This window comes from Eschrichtius robustus, chromosome 3 (genome assembly GCF_028021215.1).
Source record: "Eschrichtius robustus isolate mEscRob2 chromosome 3, mEscRob2.pri, whole genome shotgun sequence".
NCBI lineage: Eukaryota > Metazoa > Chordata > Mammalia > Artiodactyla > Eschrichtiidae > Eschrichtius > Eschrichtius robustus.
The window spans coordinates 85987641-86012880 of record NC_090826.1 but is presented as its reverse complement, the minus strand read 5'-3'; the positions used below and the strand labels follow the sequence as shown (position 1 = coordinate 86012880).

The window sequence follows — 25240 nt, the reverse complement described above, 5'->3', positions numbered from 1 at the left end:
TAGGAGTTCAGCCCATCAGCTAAGATGTCTTTTAGAGGTCTTCTGCCTTAGAGCAGTGGGAGACAGTAGGGATCTGTCCTGGGAGACCTAACTGAATAAGTACCTTATACCATAGAGCTGGGCCTGTGGGTGGTGGTCTCAGCGAGGTGCAATGAGTACTTTTCTTGGAACAGAGAGTACAACAGGAAATATTTGGTAGAGGCCTGAGGAATTCTGCCTCCTCATTGCTCTGACACTCCTGGAAATATATCTTTCTAGTCAGCATTCTCCTTTAACCCAAATGTCAGATAAGAGTCCCTCCTCCTTTCCAAGACAAACCCCTCTGCTCAAGTGCTTAATCCCAACCTCATCTACTTCTTTAATATCTCACTCTCTTCCCCATATTTATATTTTTCATTCCTCCTTCACCTTGGCCCCTTCCCCATCTCCTACATGCATGAACAAAATCCTGAGATAAACCCTGTTCCAATCCTACCACCCTCTCAGTACACCTGTCCGTTTTTTTTTTTTTCTTTCATCCCTTCATTTCCAGTCATCTAGAAAACTGTCTTCACTTCTTCGTCATTTATACACTCCAAACTTCTGTCTGACTTTCCTCTCACTCTAGTCAAAATACTATCAGAAATGTCACCAATAACATTTTCACAATCGTCACCTTCTTATCTCTTGCACAGAATTTGACCTTATTTAGAACCCCTTCTTGAAATTATTTCCTTTCTTTTAAAAACTGTACTTTTCTGGTTCACTTCCCATCTCTCTAAGCACTTGTTTCCCCCCTTTTCAGGTCCATTTTCATCTTGTTCCTAAGCTCGAACTCAGGTTTCCTGGCTCCTGGTTCAATTCTCTTTTCTTGACATTATTTAAATATGTTGGCGCAGTTCTTCATTCTAAAACACTTATTGAGCACCTACTAGTCAGGCTTAGAGTAGTCTACAAGGTGTAATTCCAGAGACGCTTTGTAAAGGCGTACTTGCTCAAATATATCTTTCCTACTATTGTGCCGTGGTGTCTGAACTATCCACCATCATTGAGTCATTCTATGAGGTGGAGACATTATTACATTGTTGTTTTCTGGAGTTATCTTTTAAAATGTGGCTATTCTTTATAAGGAAAAATCATTAATCTATTTATAACTTCATGATTTAAATTTATGAAACCAGTTACCTTGAAGAGAGAGAATGAGATGTAAGACAGGACATAAGGCACTGAATAAAGAAAATAGCCTGTGGGAGTAAAGGGAGAAGGAGGTCTGGGTAGCCTCAAGTCACTAGGGTGAAGGTAGAGGAAGGGAAGAATAAAGAATATTAGAAGGAGTACACTGCGTTGTGTCTGTGCCTCAAAAAGGCATGTGTACTACTTTTAAGAGAGCAGCAACTGCACTGTTATATTTTCCAGTATGTTATTTTAAAATGTAAGAAATTTAGAGTTATCCTTGGTCCTATCTGTTGAATTGGCCAAGTGGGAGGTAATGCAAGACTGTGGGGACCCACTGGGTCAGGCAGAGCTGTAGTAAATAAAGTAGGCTTTTGGGTATTGACAGCTCTACAATTAATCGACAAGGTGACATATTCCATTATTTTAAGGAGAAATGTACAGTTATCCCAAGGAGAAATAAGCATGCTATTGTATCTGAACAGGTGACTATCTTTGACCCGCATTTTAAAGAAAGAAGGTATGAGCTACAAGTTCTCCCCCAATCATTTCTGAAGATTAAAATCACCAATGAAACTCTCTTGAAAATGTGCATGGACCCCTCTTCCCTAGATTCGTCCAGAAGTCTGGGCCCAAGGCCTGTGTGTGTGTGTATAACTCCACAAGTGATTCTGATGTACAGGCAGTGGTGAAAACAGCTAAGCTGGAAATTTGAGGAGCTGAGTTTGATTAGATAAAGTGCAGTAATGGAAAGAAGAGAGGAGGCTCTGCTTCTGTGCTAGGAAGCATCTTCTAATTAAATTTAGGAAGCAGCCTCTACAAAAAGCTGACAGCAGAGCTTCCTGTGCATGTTGCCAAGGAAAGCATGATGAAAAACAAAGGAAGTACCCTCTCTAGAAGCTTATCACAGAGATAGGCGACCTGTCTTTCTTTCAAAATCTAGTTTTGATCTGATTTCTCCTCACCTGTCCACAGAACCTCCATGTTGCAACACTTATACACTCTGCTTTCCCCAGTATGCACCCCACTTTCTTGTTCCCTGCAGCACCTTCGTTTGTGTTTGGGCCACAGAACAGATTTCCTTCCACCATCTGCCCAGTCAAGCTTGTTTGTTCTCCAAGGATAGAGTCAAATATCTCTACTGACCACTGCTGCCCAAAATGACCCTTTCCTTCTCTAAACTTGGCAGCAGTTTGTGCTGCTTATCTTGTATGTCGACCTCCTGCTATGTGCTTGGTACCTGTCATATAGCTGGTAAGTGACAGATCCAGGAAAACAGAGGGTTAGCTGACTCCAATCCCATATTCTTTTCATTATGCCATCATGCTGCCTCTAGAATCCCATACCAGCCTATACTATGATTACATGCTTTGCTTCCCTCTTAGACTATAAACTACGTATGACCACAGACTGTGTGTGAAAGCCCATAAAGTCTGCCATCGTTTTCAAAAATGAGTCAAAAAATGACCAAACAGCAGGAAATCAGCAGCTGGGGATATAACTTTAACCATGGCCCATGCTAACACTTGGACATTTGGAGAAGTTGCAGTTCTTAAGGTATCTTAAGTCCTAAGTTTCCATGCATTGTAGTGTCAAATTTAACAAAAACTTTCAAGAAAACTCTGCACCTTCATAAAGAGTTCCATAATAAGCTGAATAAGCCAAATTTTAGCAATTACTGAAGAATCAACAAGAAATTATAGCAGAAAAGTAAATCGACAAGTGCTGAGACTTAAATATTAATGAGGGATAGGTCCCAAGACCTTCTCAAATCCCTAAGCATCACTATAATATATAATTTTCCTCATAAAAAGCAGTAAAGTGTAACTGAAATATTTAAATGATCCCTGTAGACCCTAATGATTCTATAGAAACAGAACTAAAGTCATTTATAATGCTATTAACATAAATTCTGAATTGAGCGCCGGCCGAAACGTTTTCAAACATCACTTTTTCTTGTTTCCCATATAGAGCATATGGTTACTAATTTTTGCCTGAGTCACCACCAAATTTATACAGAACTTCTATTTTCTAAAAGATGCATCAATTTTATAAAACTTTCACTTTTTCCTTATTTCCGTCATGAGAATTAACAATTGGCTTTCTTTGGGGTTCACTCTACACAAAGTCTTTTGACATGTTCAAAAATTATTTTGTACTTCTAAGTATAAAAAAAAAAAAAAAGTTCAGCCTGCACCTCAGCGTAGGTGCTAGCTAGAAGAGCCCTTAAAAGTTAGGCTTATTCCTGGCCAAGTGACTCACACGAAGCTCACAACATCATCCAAGTTTCATATAAAAATATATATTAATATTTGCTCTATGGGATCATTCACAAAGAGTTGAGACTTCACATGTTTAGCCTATGAATATCAGAGACTTACTATATTAAGTAGTAGTTTTAATTCTTGCTTTTTCTGTTTTTCAGTGTACATCAGTAATCATAAGGAATTTATTTATTCATTGACTCCTAACTTACAATTTATTTCCCCAGAGCTTGTGATTTATATGACTGCTTATAGTATGCCAGGACCCAATAAATGGTAAATATTTAGTCCCTGTCATATGATACATCACCACTATCATTTGTTGATGACTATCCTGAATTATATTCATGCTCAAACTTGAAGACAGGGTATTTGGCTTGGAGCAGATGAAGATGCCTTTAAGACAGAGAATCAGACAAAATGGTCAGGTCTTCAGAGATAGAATTCCTACTTCAAAATTTTGCCTATTTTACATTTGGTAGTGTATATATGTCCATGCGACTCTCTCACTTCGTCCCAGCTTACCCTTCCCCCTCCCCGTGTCTTCAGGTCCATTCCCTATGTCTGTGTCTTTATCACTGTCCTGCCCCTAGGATCATCAGAACCTTTTTTTTTTTTTTTTTTTTTTTAGATTCCATATATATTGTTAGCATACAGTATTTGTTTTTCTCTTTCTGACTTACTTCACTCTGTATGACAGACTCTAGGTCCATCCACCTCACTACAAATAACTCAATTTCGTTTCTTGAAGCAGCCACATAGCACAGGGAGATCAGCTCGGTGCTTTGTGACCACCTAGAAGGGTGGGATAGGGAGGGTGGGAGGGAGACACAAGAGGGAGGGGATATGGGGATAGATGTATATGTATAGCTGATTCACTTTGTTATACAGCAGAAACTAACACACCATTGTAAAGCAATTATACTCCAATAAAGATGTTAAAAAAAAAATTGCGTATAGTGATGCTAGCCCTAGTCCTACTTTCATATTACTTCCACTATTAATATGTTTACTAAATATATGTGGTTGTGTATATATATATATATTGTAAAGCAGAAACAGGAGAACCGGCTCAAAGACCTCATATACAGACAGGATGTGTCATCATTTTAAGGAGGCAGCTGAGACCTCAGAACGCCAAATAGCACAGCAAGGCAGGAGGGGTGTATCAAGGCCCAGACACACCAAGTGTATTCTCAGTGTTCCTAGGTACACAATCAGAGGTTAATTAACAGTGATTATCTCAGTAGCATCTCAGATGGAATAAAAAGGACCTGGTATATTAAACTTAAAGCTGAGGGAAATAAGTTATTCTTTCTTCTAATGTAAAAGTTCCTAGATAATAGATACATAGTACCAAGAATATTCCCTTAGTACTATGGAATTGTATTTCTCTGAACACCTGCTCTAGCATAAGCATTATGTAACTTTAAGTAGAACTTAAAGTTATTGTCTTAATAAAAGCAGGCATTCAGTTAATCTTATACTATTCTATATCGATGTCTGAAAAAGTAAAACCACCTGTTCTTAAACCACTCTAAACATATGGCACTATCATTTAATTTGTAACAAAAACCAAATACCATGATGCCTTGGAGGAGTTAATTCAGTTACTTAGGTCTAGTCTTCTTTAGCCTGCCTGCCTATGTGCCTTCCTTCCTTCCTACCTTTCTCCCTTTCCTCCTTAAATCTCACTACCTAGCCATAACCCATTTTAACATGAGTGTGAACATTTGCAGTTTTAACTAGTGGTGAGTGATCTCATATAAAATATAGCAGTCTATAGTTTTGCAAGGAATTTGAATTGTACATTAAGGTTAGTGTAAGTGAATCACTTAGCTAAGAATTAGTCTAACTTTTACAAGCATTCTACCAGCTAACATCTGCATCTCAGTTTCCTGTTATTGTGTTAAACATAAAACTAGGTAATAGAAACAGGTAGTGATCATGTAAAATCAACATAGTATTTGCTCTGAAGTCACATCTCATTCTAATAAAGTTTTATCTAAAGTGATGAATATTTAGTCAATGATTAGTACATCTATTGTGCCTGTTGTATATCAGTATTATGCTTGCCTCTATGGATGATATTGCATGATGAAAAAAAAAAAAATGAAACAATTCAAAATCTAGGAACAAATTAAAAAAATTAACTAAATGAAATTAAAATAATTTTAAGGTACCATAAAAGCAAAGTGATTATTTGTTTTGGTCATAGAATATACATAAACTTAAATGTGACTTCCTCAGGTTTAAACCAAGCAACCCATCTTCAGTTTACCATACCCACAGCCCCGTCACTCTTTCTCTCCTTATCTTCTTACCATGCTCTAAATTTTCTATTACCTACTTGAAATTGTGTTACGTATTTATTTCTTTTTTCCTTATTGTATTTCTCAGTTGAATGAAAACTCCGTGAGAACCATAACTTTGTCTTATTCACTTTACTTATTTACTTATTTACCCCAACAACTAAGATAGTAGTTGAATATATATTTGTTGAATGAATGAATGAATGGATGAATATCACCAAATAAGGAAAAGATGGTTACAACTGGTTACACAACACACAGCCCACTACTATGCAAATAAGTTGCATATGGCTGATGATGCCTTATTGTTTACTGTGGTGCAGATTTTAGTTATACAAGTTCACATCTTCATTAAGCAACAACTGTGACAATAAATGGCAAGAAAATAATAAAAAAGAAAACAGACTGATCGTCTTTACAATTTCTTTAGAGCTGCTGCGAACTCATTTGTTGACATGGGACTCAGCCTGATTTCTTTTATAAACAGGAAAATCAGTATTTATTTTCAGGTCTTCATTTTTATATCAGGATGAATTATAGGATATTTAATGTTCAAACAGTTGTCCATTTTTCCATTTCCTATTAAGAAGAGCAGAATATATGTAAAATGTTCTTTGTGTATTAAGATTTTATATGTATAACTAATAATAAAATTTATACTAAAGCTCTGATTTGAAATTTTTGGAAAGTCTAAATACATTGTCAAGTGTTCTTGAAACACATAGTGTACTTTTGGTATTGCAGAAGTTATGGGAAATACCATAGAAATAAAAGATCATAGTATGTATATTCTTTTGTAAATTTGAATATGCTAATATTTAATATTGATCAAACTCACAAATATGGTATAAGACAATCTGATAGTGTATTTTTTTTTAACATCTTTATTGGAGTATAATTGCTTTACAATGGTGTGTTAGTTTCTGCTGTATAACAAAGTGAATCAGCTATACATATACATATGTTCCCATATCTCTTCCCTCTTGCGTCTCCCTCCCTCCCACCCTCCCTCCCTATCCCACCCCTCTAGGTGGTCACAAAGCACTGAGCTGATCTCCCTGTGCTATGCGGCTGCTTCCCACTAGCTATCTATTTTACATTCGGTAGTGTAGAGTAAGATATTTATTTAATGTCCCATTCATGCATGGTGACTCAAAGATATTTCTTACCCTTACCTGTTAGTAACCAGCAGAGTGCTCACCAAGCATCACTTTAATCCAGGATTAAATACTGGAAATAAAGAAAGTTAAAAGTGTACATTTGTAACTGTGATTACATCCCAAAGAGAAATATACTTGCTTTTGAATTTGCTTATAAGTGGCTCTTACCAGTCCAATATGGATAATTCAAAGTTAATGGCATAACCATAAAAATGAATTTATGCATACTTCAAATTGGTAGCAATTCCATATTCCAAAATATATTTTAGTTAATGCTCATTCCTATTCGTACAATTTTAACAAAATTCAGATTTACAACTATTCTTCTTCTTTTCTCTTGTTCTTAAATAGCTGTTTTAGGCTATTAAGTTCATCCTACCAAATTGCCCAAAAATCTAGGAAGTAACATTTAAAAATTGTCTCTTACTCAACTTGGGAAACAGTCTCTTTAATTTATCACACTTTAAACAAATTGTTAGCTTTAATTACATGTGAAATAAAACAAAGATATAAACTAAAAAGCCTCTTGGTTATGAAGAACTGATGTAATAAAACTAACCTAAGAATTTATAAATGATACCTCTTTTCTGTAAGGATTGATTGCAACATAATCGCAGCAAAATTTCAGCAAATTTTAAGGAAATTTAATTGTATAAAAGTAAATATATGATTCTCAGATAATTAGCAAAAGATTACATAAGGATGCTTTATAAAAGCATGCCTGTATTTAATGGAGTTTGACCTTTTTTTTTTCCCTTAGTAGTATGTAGTCCTACTTTTTTCTAACTAATGTGTGTTTGGGAATGTATAGCCCTATTGACATTTTAAAGTTTTTTTTTTTTATCATATTATCCAGTTACATAACAAATAATATTCATTCATTCGTCTAATAACATTTCTATTGAGCAATCCAAGTACAAGTATATGTAAAATCCTAAGGAAAGATAAATGAGGAAATTAATTCTCTCAAGGGTTGGAACTAATGTGTGTGATATGAATGGGGAAGTATATTGTGGATGGAGGAAGCGTATTAACAAATTCTGGTCTGGTAGTTAAACATAAGTGGGCTAACATGACTGTTCTAAAATTACATAGTGACGATTTTGACTGCATATCATGGTTTATATGTACAGCATAGGTTATTGTGTATTTCTTAATTATTTAGAAATGACTGTGGCCACAGTATAATAGCATTATCATTTTATCTCTTAATAGGTATATCTGTGGTATATAAGGTTCAGGAAAATCCCATTATGAATAACATTGGCTTAAATTAAACATTGTGGAGAAAGCAAATTGTACATGTGCTAACTGAGGAGAGATCCATCTGTGAGCGAGACATGGAAGCCCTGTGTGCTCTAGGCCCGGGGCGGCGGGGGAGTCCCCGGGGGATGGGAGGGGAGGCTAAAAGCTGATTGTTTGATTGTGGTTGGGCTCTCGCCTATTTTGCATCAACTGAAAAATCCAATTCTGTCTCCCTCACCAGTTGCTCCCATGATAACATATAGCAACATAAGTTTCCACTAGTGTCAGGCCCAGGTCTATTGACTATCCAGCTATTCTAAGGGGTTATATATTCTAAATGTCTGATTTTGTTTGCTTGCTTTAAGAGAATTCATATTTTATCCATAAACACAGCACCTAGGAACAAAAACAAAGGAGTTAGTAGCACCAATCACCAGAAGAGATTTAGTTCAATGTTATTTATAATGGGAACTGGACATATCTCAAAGTGCAAAAATTGGGAAATAATTAAGTAAAATAGGGTATATCTATATGATGAAATATTTTATGAATATCAAAATAGTATTTTTAAAGAAATTGAATGACATAGGAAGTGCACATAATATAATGAAAAAAAAAAGGATTTACAACTGTAAAAATGGTAAGAATTAACTTTTGAGGGAACTGTATTCTTACTCCAAGAAAATAGAAGGAAATAAACCTTTTCAATAGTGCTGTTGTTTGGTTGTTTTATTATGAGTAATTTTTATTTTTCTTAGTCAATAATTTTTTAAATAATTTATTCAAAAAATTACTCCATGATAGTTATGAAATCATCCTTTCATAATCATGGAAAACTTTCTTAAAAATAACATTTGAAGAAAGATTTAATGCAAGGATAGTGTATAAATTATATTAAACAATTTTTCTTTTTTTTCTTTCAAGGTAAACAGAAATATATGATTTTAATTTGTATTAAGATGCGAAAGAGATTTGTGTGAATTTGTCTTCAAATGTTGTGAGAAGTGGGTCTACTGTATCTCTCACTAGGGATAACTTGATAGAAAACAAAACGTAGAATGATTTAAGGATAATTAAGTTATGATGTGTGAGAGCACTTGGTAAATCACTGTGTTGTATGTTTGTTATTTTTAATATTGCCTGAGAATGGTCTAAATAACCTCTTTGAGTCCTATCTAGGCCTGTGATTTCAATAAGATATTTAATTAACAAAGCTAATTCTTTAGATCTCAGACTGTCATGGATTTCACATTGTTAGAATTCAGAGATATTGTTTAAACTATAACCAATTCCTTTAAAAATGTCATATAGTCTCCCTTACATATATGCGTTGCCTCATAACATAGCAAATGATCTTCCACTGTGTCGTTAGTTCTAATTGTGATAACAATAAAATGATAATTACTCAACATATTCATTGCATACACCTTTTATGTCAAGCACAGTTCTAAGCTCTGATAGTTCAGATTAAATTTATTATTGGTTTTCTTGGGCTGTGTGTATCTATAGCTATAACTACTTAACCCATTGTATTCTGCCTCCATCCCTATTATGTTTAGCTATATGTGCCATAAATTGCCAGTGACTTTAAGGGGTATAATCTATTGCCTACATTTCAGTCCTCATCCTATCTGATGTCTTTGGTGTATTTTATATCAAGAACTACATCTACATCTTCTTTATTGGAGTTTCCCTTCTTCCTTGGATTTTTCCTCATTGTTCTCTTCTCTCTCTGACATAGCAAGGGTTTCACAAGACTCCAACTACCAACTACATACTAACAACTCATAAATCTATGATTTAGTGATCCTGTGATCCAGATTCCTATTAACTCTCAACTGGATTCTTTCAGCTAGGTGTCTTATAAGGGACCTCAAACTCAATGTATCTAAAATTCATCATTTTATTGCCAAACCTGCTTCTCTAGTATTTCCTCACTTGGGTGATGAAATTACTATTCCCCTACAATGACAAACCACAGAATTATTTTTGATTTTCATTCCCCAACTCCAATTTGTACTAATCTTGAAAGTTTTTAATATTCATCCTTAAAATGATGTTCTAGTCCACTTGAAGTTCTTGATTTTCACTAGCACTAGGCCTTTTTTCTCTTTCAGATTGGTGTCCCTGCTTGCTCTGTATCTTATCCTACTCAACTCACAGACATATATGGAATTATATTTCTAAAACATGGATTTAACCATGTGGCTTTTCATGTTTTCTTATTGTCTAAAGGATAAGGCACAGAATCTGTAGGAAGCTGACTCTAAACTCTTGTTGAACCATTTAACCATATCTCCTCTCTGCTCCCTTCATAAGCAATAGTTTGGAATTTTTTTTCTATTATTTCCCATCGCACAGGGCATTCCCATGCTTTAGAGTCTTCCTATGCATTCCTTACCCATGTGTTTCTCCACAGGCCCTAATCCAGTTGCTGCCATTTTGTGACTCTTTCAAGACTCCAGTCCGCCCCACCACACACACACACACACACACACACACACACACTTTAGAAGTAAATAAAAGTAATCATTCTACCACTAACTTCCCACTTTGTACACACTTCAAGGAGAGCAAATTGCTTGGGGTTGTTTTTATGTCTTTTTCTTATACCAAAATGAAACCATTCATAAAGTCTTTGTGGTTAACTGCAGGATGATTGCAAACGTCCAGTAAGGTTTAGATTCAATAGCTTTTGAATTCCCACAAATACCTTACATAGCAGAGAAAGGATAAAGTAAGAAGTAACTGTGTCGCATTTGTGATTTCAACTGTTGCATGTTAAAATCTAGGAATATTAGCAACTGGAAATGTATGAGTAAAACCTTTTTGTGATGCTGGATGCTGCCTTTGCCCAGTATTCTAAAAACCTAATTATATGCTGCAACATCTAGATGTTAATTACATGACCCAGTAAGGTTGACCACACTTATTATTTTTAAGTGGAAAAAAAAATGCAAAGTTTTAAACTATCTAAGTTTAGCAGTTCTTTGGGTACTTTACATTTCTTGAATATTACAAAAGTAAATACTCACCTGTTTTTAATACTAATACGATTTTGTGTATCAAGCAATTTGAAGCTTTTTCCCCCCATGCAAGCTTCCTAACTGTTTTATCAACCATGTAGGCTGCAGGCACCTTAGTAAAGTTGAGTTGGGATAAATGAAAGATCCTTGTCGAATTGGTAATCATGCAGGTATTCAGAGTGAAAGGGAGATCATATTTTAAATTAATTTCAGGCCTCAGGATATTTTTTCTTATGGGCTATATTACCATTCTCTGTTTACATATCCATCTTTTAAGAACTCATAGCTACTCTTAATACATTTCAAATCAAGCTTTCCTGTACCTGGGTGATATGTATTACTTCTTTCTGCAAGGGTCTCTTGAATTATATGACATCTTGCTTATTATGACATATTCAAATGCTAAATGATTTATAGAAAAATAATGACATATACTAATCCCAAAGGCCGTTTATATATTCTATTGACTTTGACCAATTTTTAGTGCCCTAAGTGATCTAATTTGACTGTATTTGAGGACAAATTAATACCTTATTTTTTTGTAATTTTCACATTTCATGGAACGTTTCAGGTTAATTATTAGGAGCTAAATAAAAAGTGTTATTTATTTATTTATTACTATACACAATCCACGTAGCTAAGGACCTGCCACACCTAAAGCTCCTTCCTAAAGGGAAGTGACCAAAAGCAATATCTTGTATACAAGCTGTCACAAAAACATGTGTCCTTTGACCACAATTCATTGGACTAGATATCGTATCCTGAGCAAAAAGTGACCAGCTGTAGTCTAAATAAAAAGAGATCAGCAGCCTTTCAGGGAGTGTGCCTGAAGGGAAGGCAGGAACAACAGGCTTAGAAAAGGGTCAGAAACCAAATGGATCCAGAGAATGGGCAGCAAGAATTGCCCAGATAATGCACAGCCTGTACCAGTGCTGTTATCTGCCACTACTGCCATTGTTGGATACTGTCAAGAGACATTGCACCACACACTACCACAAAGAAACTTCAGCCACTTTTCTGATTGTGAGATTGAAATTTTGGCTGGAGCATCAGTTGGCCATGCCTAGAATTATGTAATTGTTTCTTGGTTGCCAGAGAATAGAGAGACAAAAATTTTCTTTTCAGTGGGCTCCATAGTGGAGATAGTTTCTGTGTTCCATCAATACTTCATACAGTGGGAATTTAACAAAATAAATGGGAAGGGTGTGAAATAGGAAAGATGGCCAAAAAACAAAAACAAACAACAAAACAAAACAAAACAAAAAAATTATTCTGTTTTTATCTGAGGAGCTTCTCTGTGGGTTTGGTTTTGAAATATATAGATTCTCTGGTGGATTGTAGAAAAACTGAATGGGAGAATCAAAAGGCAATATAGAAAAAAGAGAAAGTGAGTAGAAGTAGAAATGGAAAAAGAGATACTGAAAAGTAAGAGCAGATTCATTAGTATCACAGAGTTTCTAATCCTAAAAGCAGTAGACACCAACTCTTAAAGGAAAAACAAGAAAGTAAGAGCTGCTCTTTGTCACTGATTTCACTGGTGGGTCACCAGTGCTGCTGTGTGTCCTACAAGATGAATGACAGGCATCCCAGACCCCAGAGGACCGGCTCTTCCTTTGCCAAAAACATTTCACTTACCTTCTTACTTCTCCATATATACTTGTAATAAGCCCTCAGTAATGGGGGGTGGGCGGGGGTAGGCTTGCCATGGTTCCTTTCCTTGACACCTGAAAGACTTTAAAAATAGAGAATCCTCTTTTTACACACACACCCACACACACACACCTTATGATGTGTAGTCTTATAAACCACATGAGTATAAATACACTGATAAAGATTAAGTTAGGTTCAGATTGCTCAAAATTTGGGGTAAAACCTAACATCCATGAATTTTCTATCAAGAGTTTGTTAATATCACACTTAGAAAAGGTCATGTTTAATATCTTCCCCATCCCACATTTTTACACAAACACTTTTCAATAAAGTCACCCCACTTTTAGTTATCTCCAAGTCCTTTTCAGCTCAAAGAGGGAAATCAGTCTACTGAGCTGGCAAAACAAACAAAGGCCTAGATATTTCTTTCTAGCTCTTCTAGCAGCAGTAGGAAGAAATCCCTTAAGGAACTGTACCAGCTTGTTACGGATGAGCTCCCCTTAGCTGAAACCATTCATTGCCAAGGGATTGAGGTTTTCTCTGCTACGTTATTTAAAATTGCCTCAGCAGTTATTCCTTCTTTTTTTTTTTTTTAAATTTTATTTATTTATTTATTTATTTATTTATTTATTTATTTATGGCTGCGTTGGGTCTTCGTTTCTGTGCGAGGGCTTCCTCTAGTTGCGGCAAGCGGGGGCCACTCTTCATCGCGGTGCGCGGGCCTCTCACTATCGCGGCCTCTCTTGTTGCGGAGCACAGGCTCCAGACGCGCAGGCTCAGTAGCTGTGGCTCACGGGCCCACTTGCTCCGCGGCACGTGGGATCTTCCCAGACCAGGGCTCGAGCCCGTGTCCCCTGCATTGGCAGGCAGACTCTCAACCGCTGCGCCACCAGGGAAGCCCAGTTATTCCTTCTTGCTTGGATTTCATGAAGTTCCCAGGACAGAAGCATGGCTTCCCTAGACTCTCTTCATCTTAAATGTATCAGCATCATGGGTGCTCCAGGGCAGAAGGCTGTTTTACACTAGTCTCCTCCCTGTGTCCGTCAATCATTCACACGAATAGGGGATTATAAAGATACTGAGGTTTTGTGCTTCTGGTTGTTTTCTAACTCTAGCACTCAAAAACATAGGCTAAGTGAGTAGACCAGCAGATGTATAAAATATCAATTGTTACACTGCTTACACTAATGCTTTGCATTAAGAAAACAAATGACAAGCTGCCTAAAGTCTGCAAAGAATAAAAACTCCATATTATACACTTAAATACTTACTTGCCCTTATCTAAAATGAATCCATACACAGAAGTGCAAGTGACGGCTGGCACTTCATTACCCACTGAAGCCTTTTTGGTGTGTTCTGAGCAGTGATGGAGCAGCCTGCTGAGTTTCAGTTTGGCTCAGCTGGTCCACAATTTTGAACCCCTACCGGTGGTATCAGCAAAGCATGTTCATAGCCTATTTCTCCACATATAAGATTTTTCAGGTTATGCTGAATAACTTCATTAACAGACTATGGACAGCACTTTTTCTGCATCATGGACAATACTAACCTTTGAATTCACAAATAAATAAATAAATAATAAATAAGAGCCTTCCCAAGACACTCATTGGCTAGAATAGCACATGGAACTGTGAGCAGGAGATGTTCATTGGCCTGACTACTGAAGAGGTACTTCTCCAACTCTATTGCCATGGTCAGTTGAGGCAGTGGATTTCTAGATGGGATTAAGATAGGATCAAGATAATCTGAGGAAATCTGAATCTGCTTCCATAGGGACAAATTTTGGAGGGGAAGATTTGAAGTTTGAACCGTTTTCAGAGCTGACCTCCATCATTACATTGCCACTTGGGAATAAAGAAGTGAGCTAGTGGACCAGAGGGAATAAAGAGGGGCTAGTCATCAGAGGGGATAAAAATAATGACTCAAAGAATACCTACTTCTTAAGAATTATCTAAATAGTTCATGGCAATTCTCATCCATTTGTTAAAGGTTTAAGCTTCTGAAACGAAGTGTGTGGGAATGAGGAACACTGACACTAGGAATATCAGAGGAATGGTTCGCTAGGAAGATGCTGTCTGAATGGAAGAAACAGCAGCATTAAACCATAGTCACAGGAAATGGTATTTAAAGGAATGCAAGTTCCCTTTAACTGGCACAGCTATGGATAGACTTCCCCACCAGGCCCCAGGGACCAAGGACTGGGACTTGAGGCAAGGTTAGGAGTGCAGACTGGAAAATCTTCAATATCCTAAAGATTTAGACAGAAAGGGCCATGGGCAGTCGGGACCTCAGGGAGTTTTTAATGGATTGCCAGGCCACAGGAGGAAACAGCTGTCTTCCAAGCAGTTCAGCTAGCTGGTAGAGAACAGCGAAAGACTGTTTCCAAATTCCACTGGCTTATGGAGCAAAAACTACTAATATCTCCGGGACAATGGAGCTTATTTTGGCTCCACTGAAGGGAAGGGACAGTTGTTTTCTTGCTCACTGTGGAAATCGGATCCACATTTAGGAGTTCTTCATTCTTTTGTTCAACACAGTATTTATTATCTTTAGTGTCTTAGACTCTACATGAGAGGATCAGGATAAAAGAGTAGGATATATCCCCTAAAAGACTAATAGTCTGGTGGAGACAGGGAAGAAAAAAAAAACATGATTATAAAACACTGTGATAAATGAAGTAATGAAGAAACATTATGAGAGTATTTAAAAGGGAGTCATTATTTATTAATCCATCCTGTGTTGAGGTAGGATGGAAGTGATGTTACCCAAGGGACAAGAGATGAAGGACACTCTGGGCAGAGAGAGAGAAAGAAAAGCCTGAAGCAAGGATCAGAATGGAAGAGGCTACGGGTGCCTGGGGAGGAGAGAACACACAAGCAGTTAGTTCTGTGTCATCTTCAACTTGAAGCACAAGGGAAGTGGAGGAAAAAAAAAAAAATATATATATATATATATATAATATTTTATATGCATATACAGATACATTACTATAGACTTATAGCATTTTATGTTCATATTATATGTTTGTTATATGCATATCCCCCCTGGATTATGAAGTGTTTTATTTTGTTTTGTTTTTAAGAATAGGGATAGTGTATTATATATCTTTAACACCATTGTCTAACATAGTGCATAGTGCCTGAAACAGTTGTCTATTAGGTTATCTTGGAACCAGTAATTTTATACTCCCAGGTTTCTTCTGAGTGAATAGAAATAAGAAAGTCAATGTTAATTTATGCAATGTGAGCTCTATCAAGTCGACAGTATTTGTTGAGTGCCTACTATGTGCTGAACTCTGTGCTACATGCTCTGAAATACTCTGAAATAAGAGAGCATATCAGGATCTCCTTTTTTATACTTAACATCCAACATACATGTTATTTATGTGCCTGGGTTGTACTTCCTAGTAGACTCTGCCTTCCTTGTCCCACTCATCTTTGTCTCCAGCATAGGCTAGTTGCAGTGCCTTGTCGTCAGTAAATAAATTTGTTAAAAGGATAGAACCCACGTTGCCTAGAATGCCACTGGCTTTAATTTTTCTATTTATATTTGAACACCCTTGGAATTATTTTAAAATTTTAAATGAAATTTGTGGTGGTATAATTTACTTATAACAGAAAAAAATACACTTAAGTATAGAATTTGATATGTGTTGACAAATGTCTACTCTCATGTAAATACCATCACACTCAAGATACAGAACATTTCCATTACCCTAAAAAATTTCCTTGTGCCCTTTCCCACTTAATCTCTTTCCCATCCCCAAACCTCAGTGACAGCAACCAATGCTCTGCTTTCTGTCAGCGTAGCTTTTCCTTTGTGGAATTTCATATAAATGTAATCATGCAGCATGTACTCTTTTGTGGACTTCTTTAACTGAGAATAATGTTTCCTTGATTAAGTCCAAGTTGTTGCATGATTCAGTGGTTTAGTTTTTTTTTTTTTTAATTGATGAATAGTATTCCGTTGTGTAGACATGCCACTTCATTCACATACTAATGGATATTTGAGTTGTTTCCAATTTGGAGCTATTTTGAAAAAGTTGCTATGAACTTTTGTGTGCAAGTCTTTGTGTGGATATATATTTTCATGTCTCTTGGATATATAACTCAGAGTAGAATTGTGCATGGATTAGTAAGTGCACATTTACCTTTAGAGGAAACTGCCAAACGGTTTTCCAAGGTGATTATGCCATCGTTAGAATTCTTAAATCAGGAAAACTGGTGCAAGAAGGACACATGCTAAAATATAAGTTAATTAAAAACATCCCCATTCTGATGCCTAGTCTTTGCATTTACTAATAATTCTACCTGGTGTAGTTAACTCTTTCTGTCTTACTTTACTGACATAGAAGGATAAATAAATCACTTTTGCCTATTACTCTGAAGCTACAGCTAGTCTTACAGGTATAAATGAAGTAGAAGCCTTTTATAGTTCTAGTTTACAACTGATGGCTGCATTTTACTTTAAGGAGCAATTTTGCTAAAGAAGATGATGGTTTAGGACATGATAATGGGAAAGAAAATTAAGAAGGTGAAATAGGTACTCAGATTGATCTTCTGGACCCTAGTTCTATCAGAAAGGTGGACATAAAAATGCTAGCTACTTCCTAGCATGCCATGTGAATTAAGAGTTCAGAGTTCCTTAGTAGAAAACATTTCATAACTGGTAAAATTTTTCAGTGGGTTCATTGAAATGCCACCTTCTAAGAAAGCCATTTTGAAAAGAATTGTGCAGAGTGGAAATTACCAGGGAAATTGGAGAAAATGTTTCTCAAAGTCAAAAATTTCACTAGTAATTTAACTTATCAAGAAATTCTCACAATCTCATTCTCTAGTGCTTATTCCTCTGTACAGGGCATGAAATCAGTGAGATTTGATGCCCTAGGTAATTGGTGAAAATACCTGTCCTACAATGGAGAGGTCATCTAAAGGTCCTCAAAAGCAGCAGGGTGCATCATATATAGAACCCCCTTAATGTGTAACTAGAGACATGCTAGTTACTAGAATTAAAAATTATTGTCTTGTGGCCCAGATAGAAAATTAAGCTTTTAAAAGCAGCCAGTTTTGGACAATGAAAATTTCTGCAACAAACAAGCTGCTCAGAACTACGTTTTCTGCTTTCTGCTGTTGTCACTGTTGTTTGGTTTTCATAGGAATCTATTCCAGAGTGTATTAATTGCAGACAGACACAGGGTTGCTCCTCATTAAAATTGTCAGAGGCCACATTTATCTCTAGTTTGCTTTTATCCTCTTCTTAGCACCTCACAAGCTTGATCTGTTACCTTCACGTCATGTAGTACCCCCAAGACCACCATGTGCTCCCCAGACCTGTCACTCATTCCTTTAAGGGCTTCACTGCTTTCTTGCTAGTAATATCACACACCTCCATCACAGGAAAACCCATTCTGCTCCATCACAGGAAAACCCATTCTGCTCCCTCACAGCTTTCTTTGGTGATCATATAAATAACAAAAGGGTTAACAGGTATTAAAGTAGTATATACACACACACACACACACAAGCAGTTGCTATGGGAGAGATTATAAATCATGATCAGGGATGGGCATTATGAATATCTGCAGGAAGAACCAGTAAAAAATTGGTGATACAGGTGGGCTTTTTGTGGGCTAGACACTTTAAAAGACTTGTTAAGCTGTTCTTTTTTCCATGATTATCTACCATTTTTCTTCAGAATTTTTCCTGCTTTGTAAAGAAGTCTTAGTGAATTTCACCCTTTTAGACAGTATCTATCATAAAATATATTTGTGTTTTTCTTAAACCCAAACATAATCTATAAATTGATGGATACATAAAGAAATAAATTGAAAATCTGCCAAGTTTTCATTTAGTCTTCTTTCATTGACACAACAAATTTTTTTGAGTGCCTACAATGTTATATGCCTAGAAGTAGAAAAGCAGTCCAGAATTGTCTTCTTTTATTTAATTTTTGTTGACGTGGATAATGTTAAAGTCTCAGTCTGTCTGAGAGGTTGTACTAACTTTGTGTATTTCCTATTCTGAAGACTTTTTGGAGGGGAGAATTAGAAATTGTCTAAAATTTATTCATTTCGATAAGATTCTAAAAATTGGCTTGTTAGGAAGGGCAATGCCACCTGATGCTATCACTAGCAAATGAGAAGGTCAAGATGCAGAAGCACTATTAATTGTTTTTAGATCTCGATCATTCATATCAAAAATGTGAGGAAATTAGGAATTTGTGAATAGTTTCCCCAAAGTATACAGGTTCATTTTTTCATGTTATTAGCCTCACCACATTTCTAGTTGTATTAGAATATTCCCTATTATGCCTGTCAAACAAAACTTTGCAATTTATGGAACAGTCAATAATTTTTACAATAATGTTGGCTATAAGTTGTCTTTAAAATTCTCAGGTAATCAAATTGTGTTTCAGCTGGGTGTGAGGATTAGTAAACAGCTGGCTTAACTGAGTATGAAGACAGGTAAAATATATCTGAACACCATAAACCTTACACATAGAACTATCGGAGGATTAAACTGTGGTATCTCAAAATAGCAGATGATTCAATAAATAAAGGTAACCAATGGACCATATTTTTTTACAAAAACTGAAAAACTCTGAACAAATTTCAAATTGTTAAACAATGTATTGAGGCATCCACTTAAAGTATTCAACTAGTGAGAATCAACAGAAAAAAGTGTGACAGATGTTCAAAGTAAATATAAAGACACGGTGGTCAATAGTATTGAAAGCCACTTAGAAACCAATATCAGATTATTAGTCTTTACTCTATTGGAACCAGATAATATTTTAAATTTGTTTTACTAATTCTTCTCAGGCTACCTTCCATGTATTATGCAATTCAAGTGATCTTTAAATTATCGGCAAATTCTACCTTAAAGAGAGCTTTCACAAAGGACATGCAATTGATGTCATCTAGAGTTACTGTCATTTCTAGGCTAAGTCCCATGGAAATTCATAACTTAAAAATGAAAGTCACAAAGATGCAACTGTCTTCATAATGCCAATGCAGTGGTTATAAATATTTCATGAACATTGCATGGGCAGGGGCAGATCTCCATTTTCATGAGTTAGAATTTGTACAGCTAAGTCTCCAGATTTTACTATTCATAATACACAGTATGCCCTGTAGAGCATTCCATATAGTGCTTTTTTAATATTTATGTTTAATGAAGAAATTACTGTTCTGAAAAGAGAACAAGCCAAGTCAAAGATTTCTTGTTGAAATTATTAGTTTTGCTGACTAGCGACAATAACAATCGAAAGAAATTACCTCATCACAGTGTCTTAGCACACAAACACGTAGCTTGTAGAGTAATCCAAGATGACTGATCAAGATACATTAAACCTAAGTAAAAAGGTTCTTTCTAAAGGTTATAACATTAGAAATCTCATCTTAAAAGAATTCGAAAGGTTAAAATGCAAAGATCAGCTTTCTTACATGTAAAAATATTAATTACAAATGAAATTCTTGCCTACTGTTTCATAGTTTAAATATATGCATTTTTCTGGGTGGATCTTTTATTTTTTAAAAAAAGCATTTTAACTTCCTAAGATAATATTACCAAGTTTAATAATGAATTGCTATTGCATATTTTAATGTAATTTATCAAAGCACATTATCAGTACCTGTCAGAATAAATTTTGCACTAAAAGTAATGAAAAAAAAGGACTATTGTATGTGTTGAAATCAAAGAACATTACTACTGCTAAGTTATTTTCAATGGAAGGGATAGGTGATTGCCCTCTAAATGATACTTGTCCCATGAGAAAATAGAAGCCTGAAAAATCACAAGAAACAGGGCAGGAAAACATCTATTCCTTGCTTTTAAAAATGAGCGTTTGATATTTTGTTTCATTCTTGTCATTTTGATCAATTCTTTCAAGTTGACCAATGTTGAAAAGTGCTACACAGCTCTTGGCAACATTTGCAAAAGTAAGCTAAAGTTACTGATCAGATCCTGTGTAACCTAAGGCTGAATTATCCCATATTAGCATATACTATATACCATAATTAAATTGATTAGGAAGTCACATATTTTCTTTTGAATACACTTCAACAAGACTAAGTCTTCTAATAATGAAAACAATAGACTTCAGATTTCATACCATTCACCTGGGAGTCAGCTATTCAAGTATTTTTATTAGGCTTAAACCAATGAGGTCGTTAGAAATTCTGTAATGGTTCCCAAACTTATCACCAGAAGTTTATGTTTTATTTCTGAAATTATTTAACTGGAAGTGGGAAACACTTTCTTCCATTTGGTTCTTTGTAATTTTATTTTCCAAAGGCTCCCTTGAGGAATTTAACCTTTATGTGATGAATTTGCAGTTCACTTGAAGTGTGTTAACCTTAGTTCCCTAATGAGTCTAGATGTAATACTGAGGAGGAATTTGAGAAATATATCATGTTGCTCATTGTCAAGTTGGATTTGTCTTGCACATCTCCAGCTTTGCTGTTGTTCCAGCACACATTTTGATCACAATTCTTTAATTATGTTCTATATTTAACTGACCTATTTGAACAGGATCCAGAGCTGGTGCGAAACATCTGTCGCTGGGTTAGGCAAGCTGTTCAGATTCCTTTTTTTGCCAAGTTGACCCCAAATGTCACTGATATCGTAAGCATCGCCAGAGCTGCAAAGGAAGGTAAGAACCTGACTTACATCAATTGCCTCGTTATGTAAGTATGGGCCTAAATTTCATAGCCATACTAAAGTATATCTTTATCCACAAATATATGTTCATATCTCTCTTTAAACTTTAAGAAAAGTATTAAATTGAGCGCTTGACCTCACAAATGTAACAGATCCATACCTATACTCAAGCTAGTAAGTGGCCCGGGAATACAAGAATATCTACCATTTTTCCTAATAAACACCTGGTTTACACACAAACAATTGTGAAACGAAGCCACAGTCACAACAAACCACTCCAAAATGAACGACTTCACAATATAACAGTCCAGCAATAGCACCTGAACCTTTAATGAAACTTTTTAAAAAGATCGCTGCTTCCACAGGTGAAATTTCTTATGAGTTCCCTTTATATTTGATGGGATCTAGTACACTGCCTTAAACACATGCTCAATAAATATCTTGAATACATAAATCATACAGTCAATGCATGATTTTACAAATCATATATGCTTGTGTGCTATCCAATGGAAATTGCATCCTGATTTGTAAAGATATTGTAAATTACCTGGAAAATAACACTGAGTACAAAACATTTGGCATCCACAAATCTGTATAATAATTGGAAAAATAAAGTGGTGGTAATTAAAAATTTTTATGTCTAGCATTTTAAGTATAATTATAGGAATGAAATTAGTGAATATATTTGAGGGGAGGAAATGTTCTCAAGAGAAAGTAGAGTGTGCATTTTTCTGGGTTGTGTGGGTTTGAATGGGTTTTAGCAATCGTCCCTTTAAGAACTGCAGAAAAATGTTGTGTTTTTCATAGGTGGCGCGGACGGTGTTACAGCCACCAACACGGTCTCAGGTCTCATGGGATTAAAAGCCGATGGCACACCCTGGCCAGCAGTGGGCACTGGGAAACGGACTACGTACGGAGGAGTGTCCGGTAAGTGTTACCCTCTCCTTGCATTTTTGCTTCCTTGGAGGTTGGTGAAAAATCAAGAGATCATGTTACAAGCAAGAATATTGTGCCTTTTATGATCCCAAATTCTTATAACTCACTGCTGGTCAAAACTCCTAATAGTTACGACAGATGGAACAGATTGATCAAGTGACTGATAGCACAAGAGGAGAGTATACCAAGATAGGGTTTCATAAAAATTCTATTCTCTTGCAGTCTGTGCATTACTCAGAATTTCTCATTGTCACAATTGTCTCATCATTAATTAGTAAAGGCTAATAACAAGGCCTTTTAAAAGAAGAATATAAGCACCCTGATTTTAATATCTTTTTTCATAGTCTGGGTTAGTTTCCAGTCTTCCTAGAAGTTTGAAATCTACCTTCTTCAAAAATCTCACCTTCACAACTGTGAAATAAATCATTAAAACATTACACTTATAGCTTCAGCTGACAAGATATTTGCAGACCTCATACCTTTGCACACTTTTTCTCATCGTAAAACACTTGGATTTGAAACAGAAAGAGAAGCTTTAATCCCAAAGTCCTGTTCAATATCTTTGCCCTGTGCACTCTGTTGCTGTGACAACATGAACTTGGTCTTGCAAAGACAATGCTGTGAGGTTCTTGACTGTACTGGTATGGGGATTAGTCTCCTTGGTGATAGAGACAGTGGTAAATATACATAACATAGCAGTGTCCCACTGTTCAAGAAAAGCATTGCTGAATCAGACCAAAATGTGCTTTTGGAAGAGGCTGCATAGACACAAATAAAGCTCTCTCCATGCTGAGGTATTATGTTTTGAGAGCGTGAAGTGTGCCTATGAGCCATGACTTAAAAAAAAAAAAAAAAATAGTATATTCTGCTTTTAATTGAATGCCATTCCCACAATGTCAGAAAGAGGAAGGCTGACGAGGAGCACCTGCTCAGGGTCCAGACAGAACTCCCTTTTATCAAGAGCTATCAAACAGGGCCTTAAATATTATTGTAATGCAGAATAACATGGAGCAAGTTAGCATGTGTCTCAGAAAGAGAGTCGAGAGATTCCAGAGTTGGGCTGTAACGTGCACTATGTTTTCTGTCAGCCCATTTCAATTTTTCCAGCCTGCCATGTTGACAGCAAGAGAATAAAGGAGGTCACAGAGGGTGCTGAACATTAAAAATTAATAAAAGAACTATTGCAGTAGTATTTTATATAAGTAACACCATTCACGTTTTCTCATTTAAGCTGCAGTTTCTGAATATTCTCCCATACCATAACTCAGTCTAATAAACTGATGGAATTACAGCATTAGAAAAAGTCTTTTGTGTTGCAGTCTTTTAAGCATACACACACTGGAAATTATAGCAGTATCTGCAAACAAGTTTAGCTGTACCTCAGGGCCCGTTAACATTTCCATAAAACTCTATTTCTAAGATTTATAAATTCATCTATAAATATTCACTTGGGTTATAAACTCAACCAAGCCTGGGTAGAACTTTCATTTTAAACAACAAAATGTCCCTAACATTTTTAAGGGTTTGTACCTCATTTCTAATAGGTTCTATATTAAGTCCCTTCACATTATGAACAATTTGTTTTGAAAATAGACTCTCTCCATATTGACAAAATTAATAGTTTTTCTCCTTTAAAGCAATGTTTGCTTTAATTTAAAGGTAATATAATCTGAAAAGCAGTTTAAACAGGCAATGATAATATATTTTAGGACAGAAGTAAGTTCTATAACAAAGTACCTTCAGAATGAGTTATAGCAAAACCTAGCCTAACAAAATATGTTAAATAAAAATGGCTTCAAATTTTAGGAGTGATGAAAATATCAAAATGGCTAAATACCATTCCTAGTTTTATCAATAATGCTGCTTCAATATAGAAAACTACACAAAATATGCCAGGTATTTTTACAAAATTAAAAAAAAAAATTCCCACAGCACAGTGCTAATACTTACCCAAGTGTTCTCTCAGAACACTGGAATATCTACTTTTAGAAGAGCTGCTTGAATCGTAGATTTTTTTTTTTTTTAAGTGAAAGCTAAAAAGAGTTCAATTTTGGATAGCCACCTGAAATACAGTACATACTTTTCATTACCAGGGAAGGCTATTTTTCTCTTTCAATACTTTCTAGCTCTCTATCAGTCTTTTTTTTTTTTTTTTTTTCCCAGAATAAGATCCCTGCTATTTGAAATGAATATTTTGTTTTGTTTCAGTGGGGAAATGGTGAGGAACTAGAGTAGGGCACGTGCTATAGAACAATGGTCACATTTCAGTAATGCCCTTCTTTTAAAACATATTAGCTAGTAAGGTGCAGTGACTAGCTTCAAAGACAGAACCTCAGCTAAGGAATGTCAGTTTAATTATTTCAAATATGATCAGTCTGGATTCTAGAGTATTCTAAAACAATGTTTCTCAAACTTTGGTTCCCAACTTATGAGTGTATTATGGAATCAAGCTTAATGAACTCTGAACAAATTTTTTATTTTAATGAAATAGAACAGAAAAAACTCTCAGAAGGCTTTGCACACAGTTGGGATTAACACTGGTCAAACATCTTTTTTTAGTTATACATGTAATGTGCACATATATGTATTTCTATACTAGGTCATGATGTAAAATGAATTTTTTATAGTGGTTAACTTCAAAAATGTCGGAAAGCTGCTGTTTTAGAGGGAGGTCTCTTTGTTAAATAAAAGATGTCATTATGCCTGTAGAAGTCATTAAGTGAGGTAACTTCTACTTGTTGAAGTTTAAAATTTGTATCAAGAGGGAGAGTTAGGACTTCATTCCAAGGTCTCATCCTCAGCTTTGTTATTTTAGAAACTGCATTTTCCAACTCA

General features: G+C 35.7%; 1 protein-coding gene across 1 annotated transcript in view; it reads left to right on the top strand.

Annotated features, from left to right (window-relative positions):
- The window catches only part of DPYD (dihydropyrimidine dehydrogenase), a 796991-nt gene that overhangs the window by 567309 nt on the left and 204442 nt on the right, over positions 1-25240 (top strand). Inside the window, exons 17-18 of the mRNA XM_068540384.1 lie at positions 21341-21461; positions 22277-22396. Coding sequence (XP_068396485.1) covers positions 21341-21461; positions 22277-22396 — 241 coding nt within the window. The remainder of the gene's footprint in view (positions 1-21340; positions 21462-22276; positions 22397-25240) is intronic.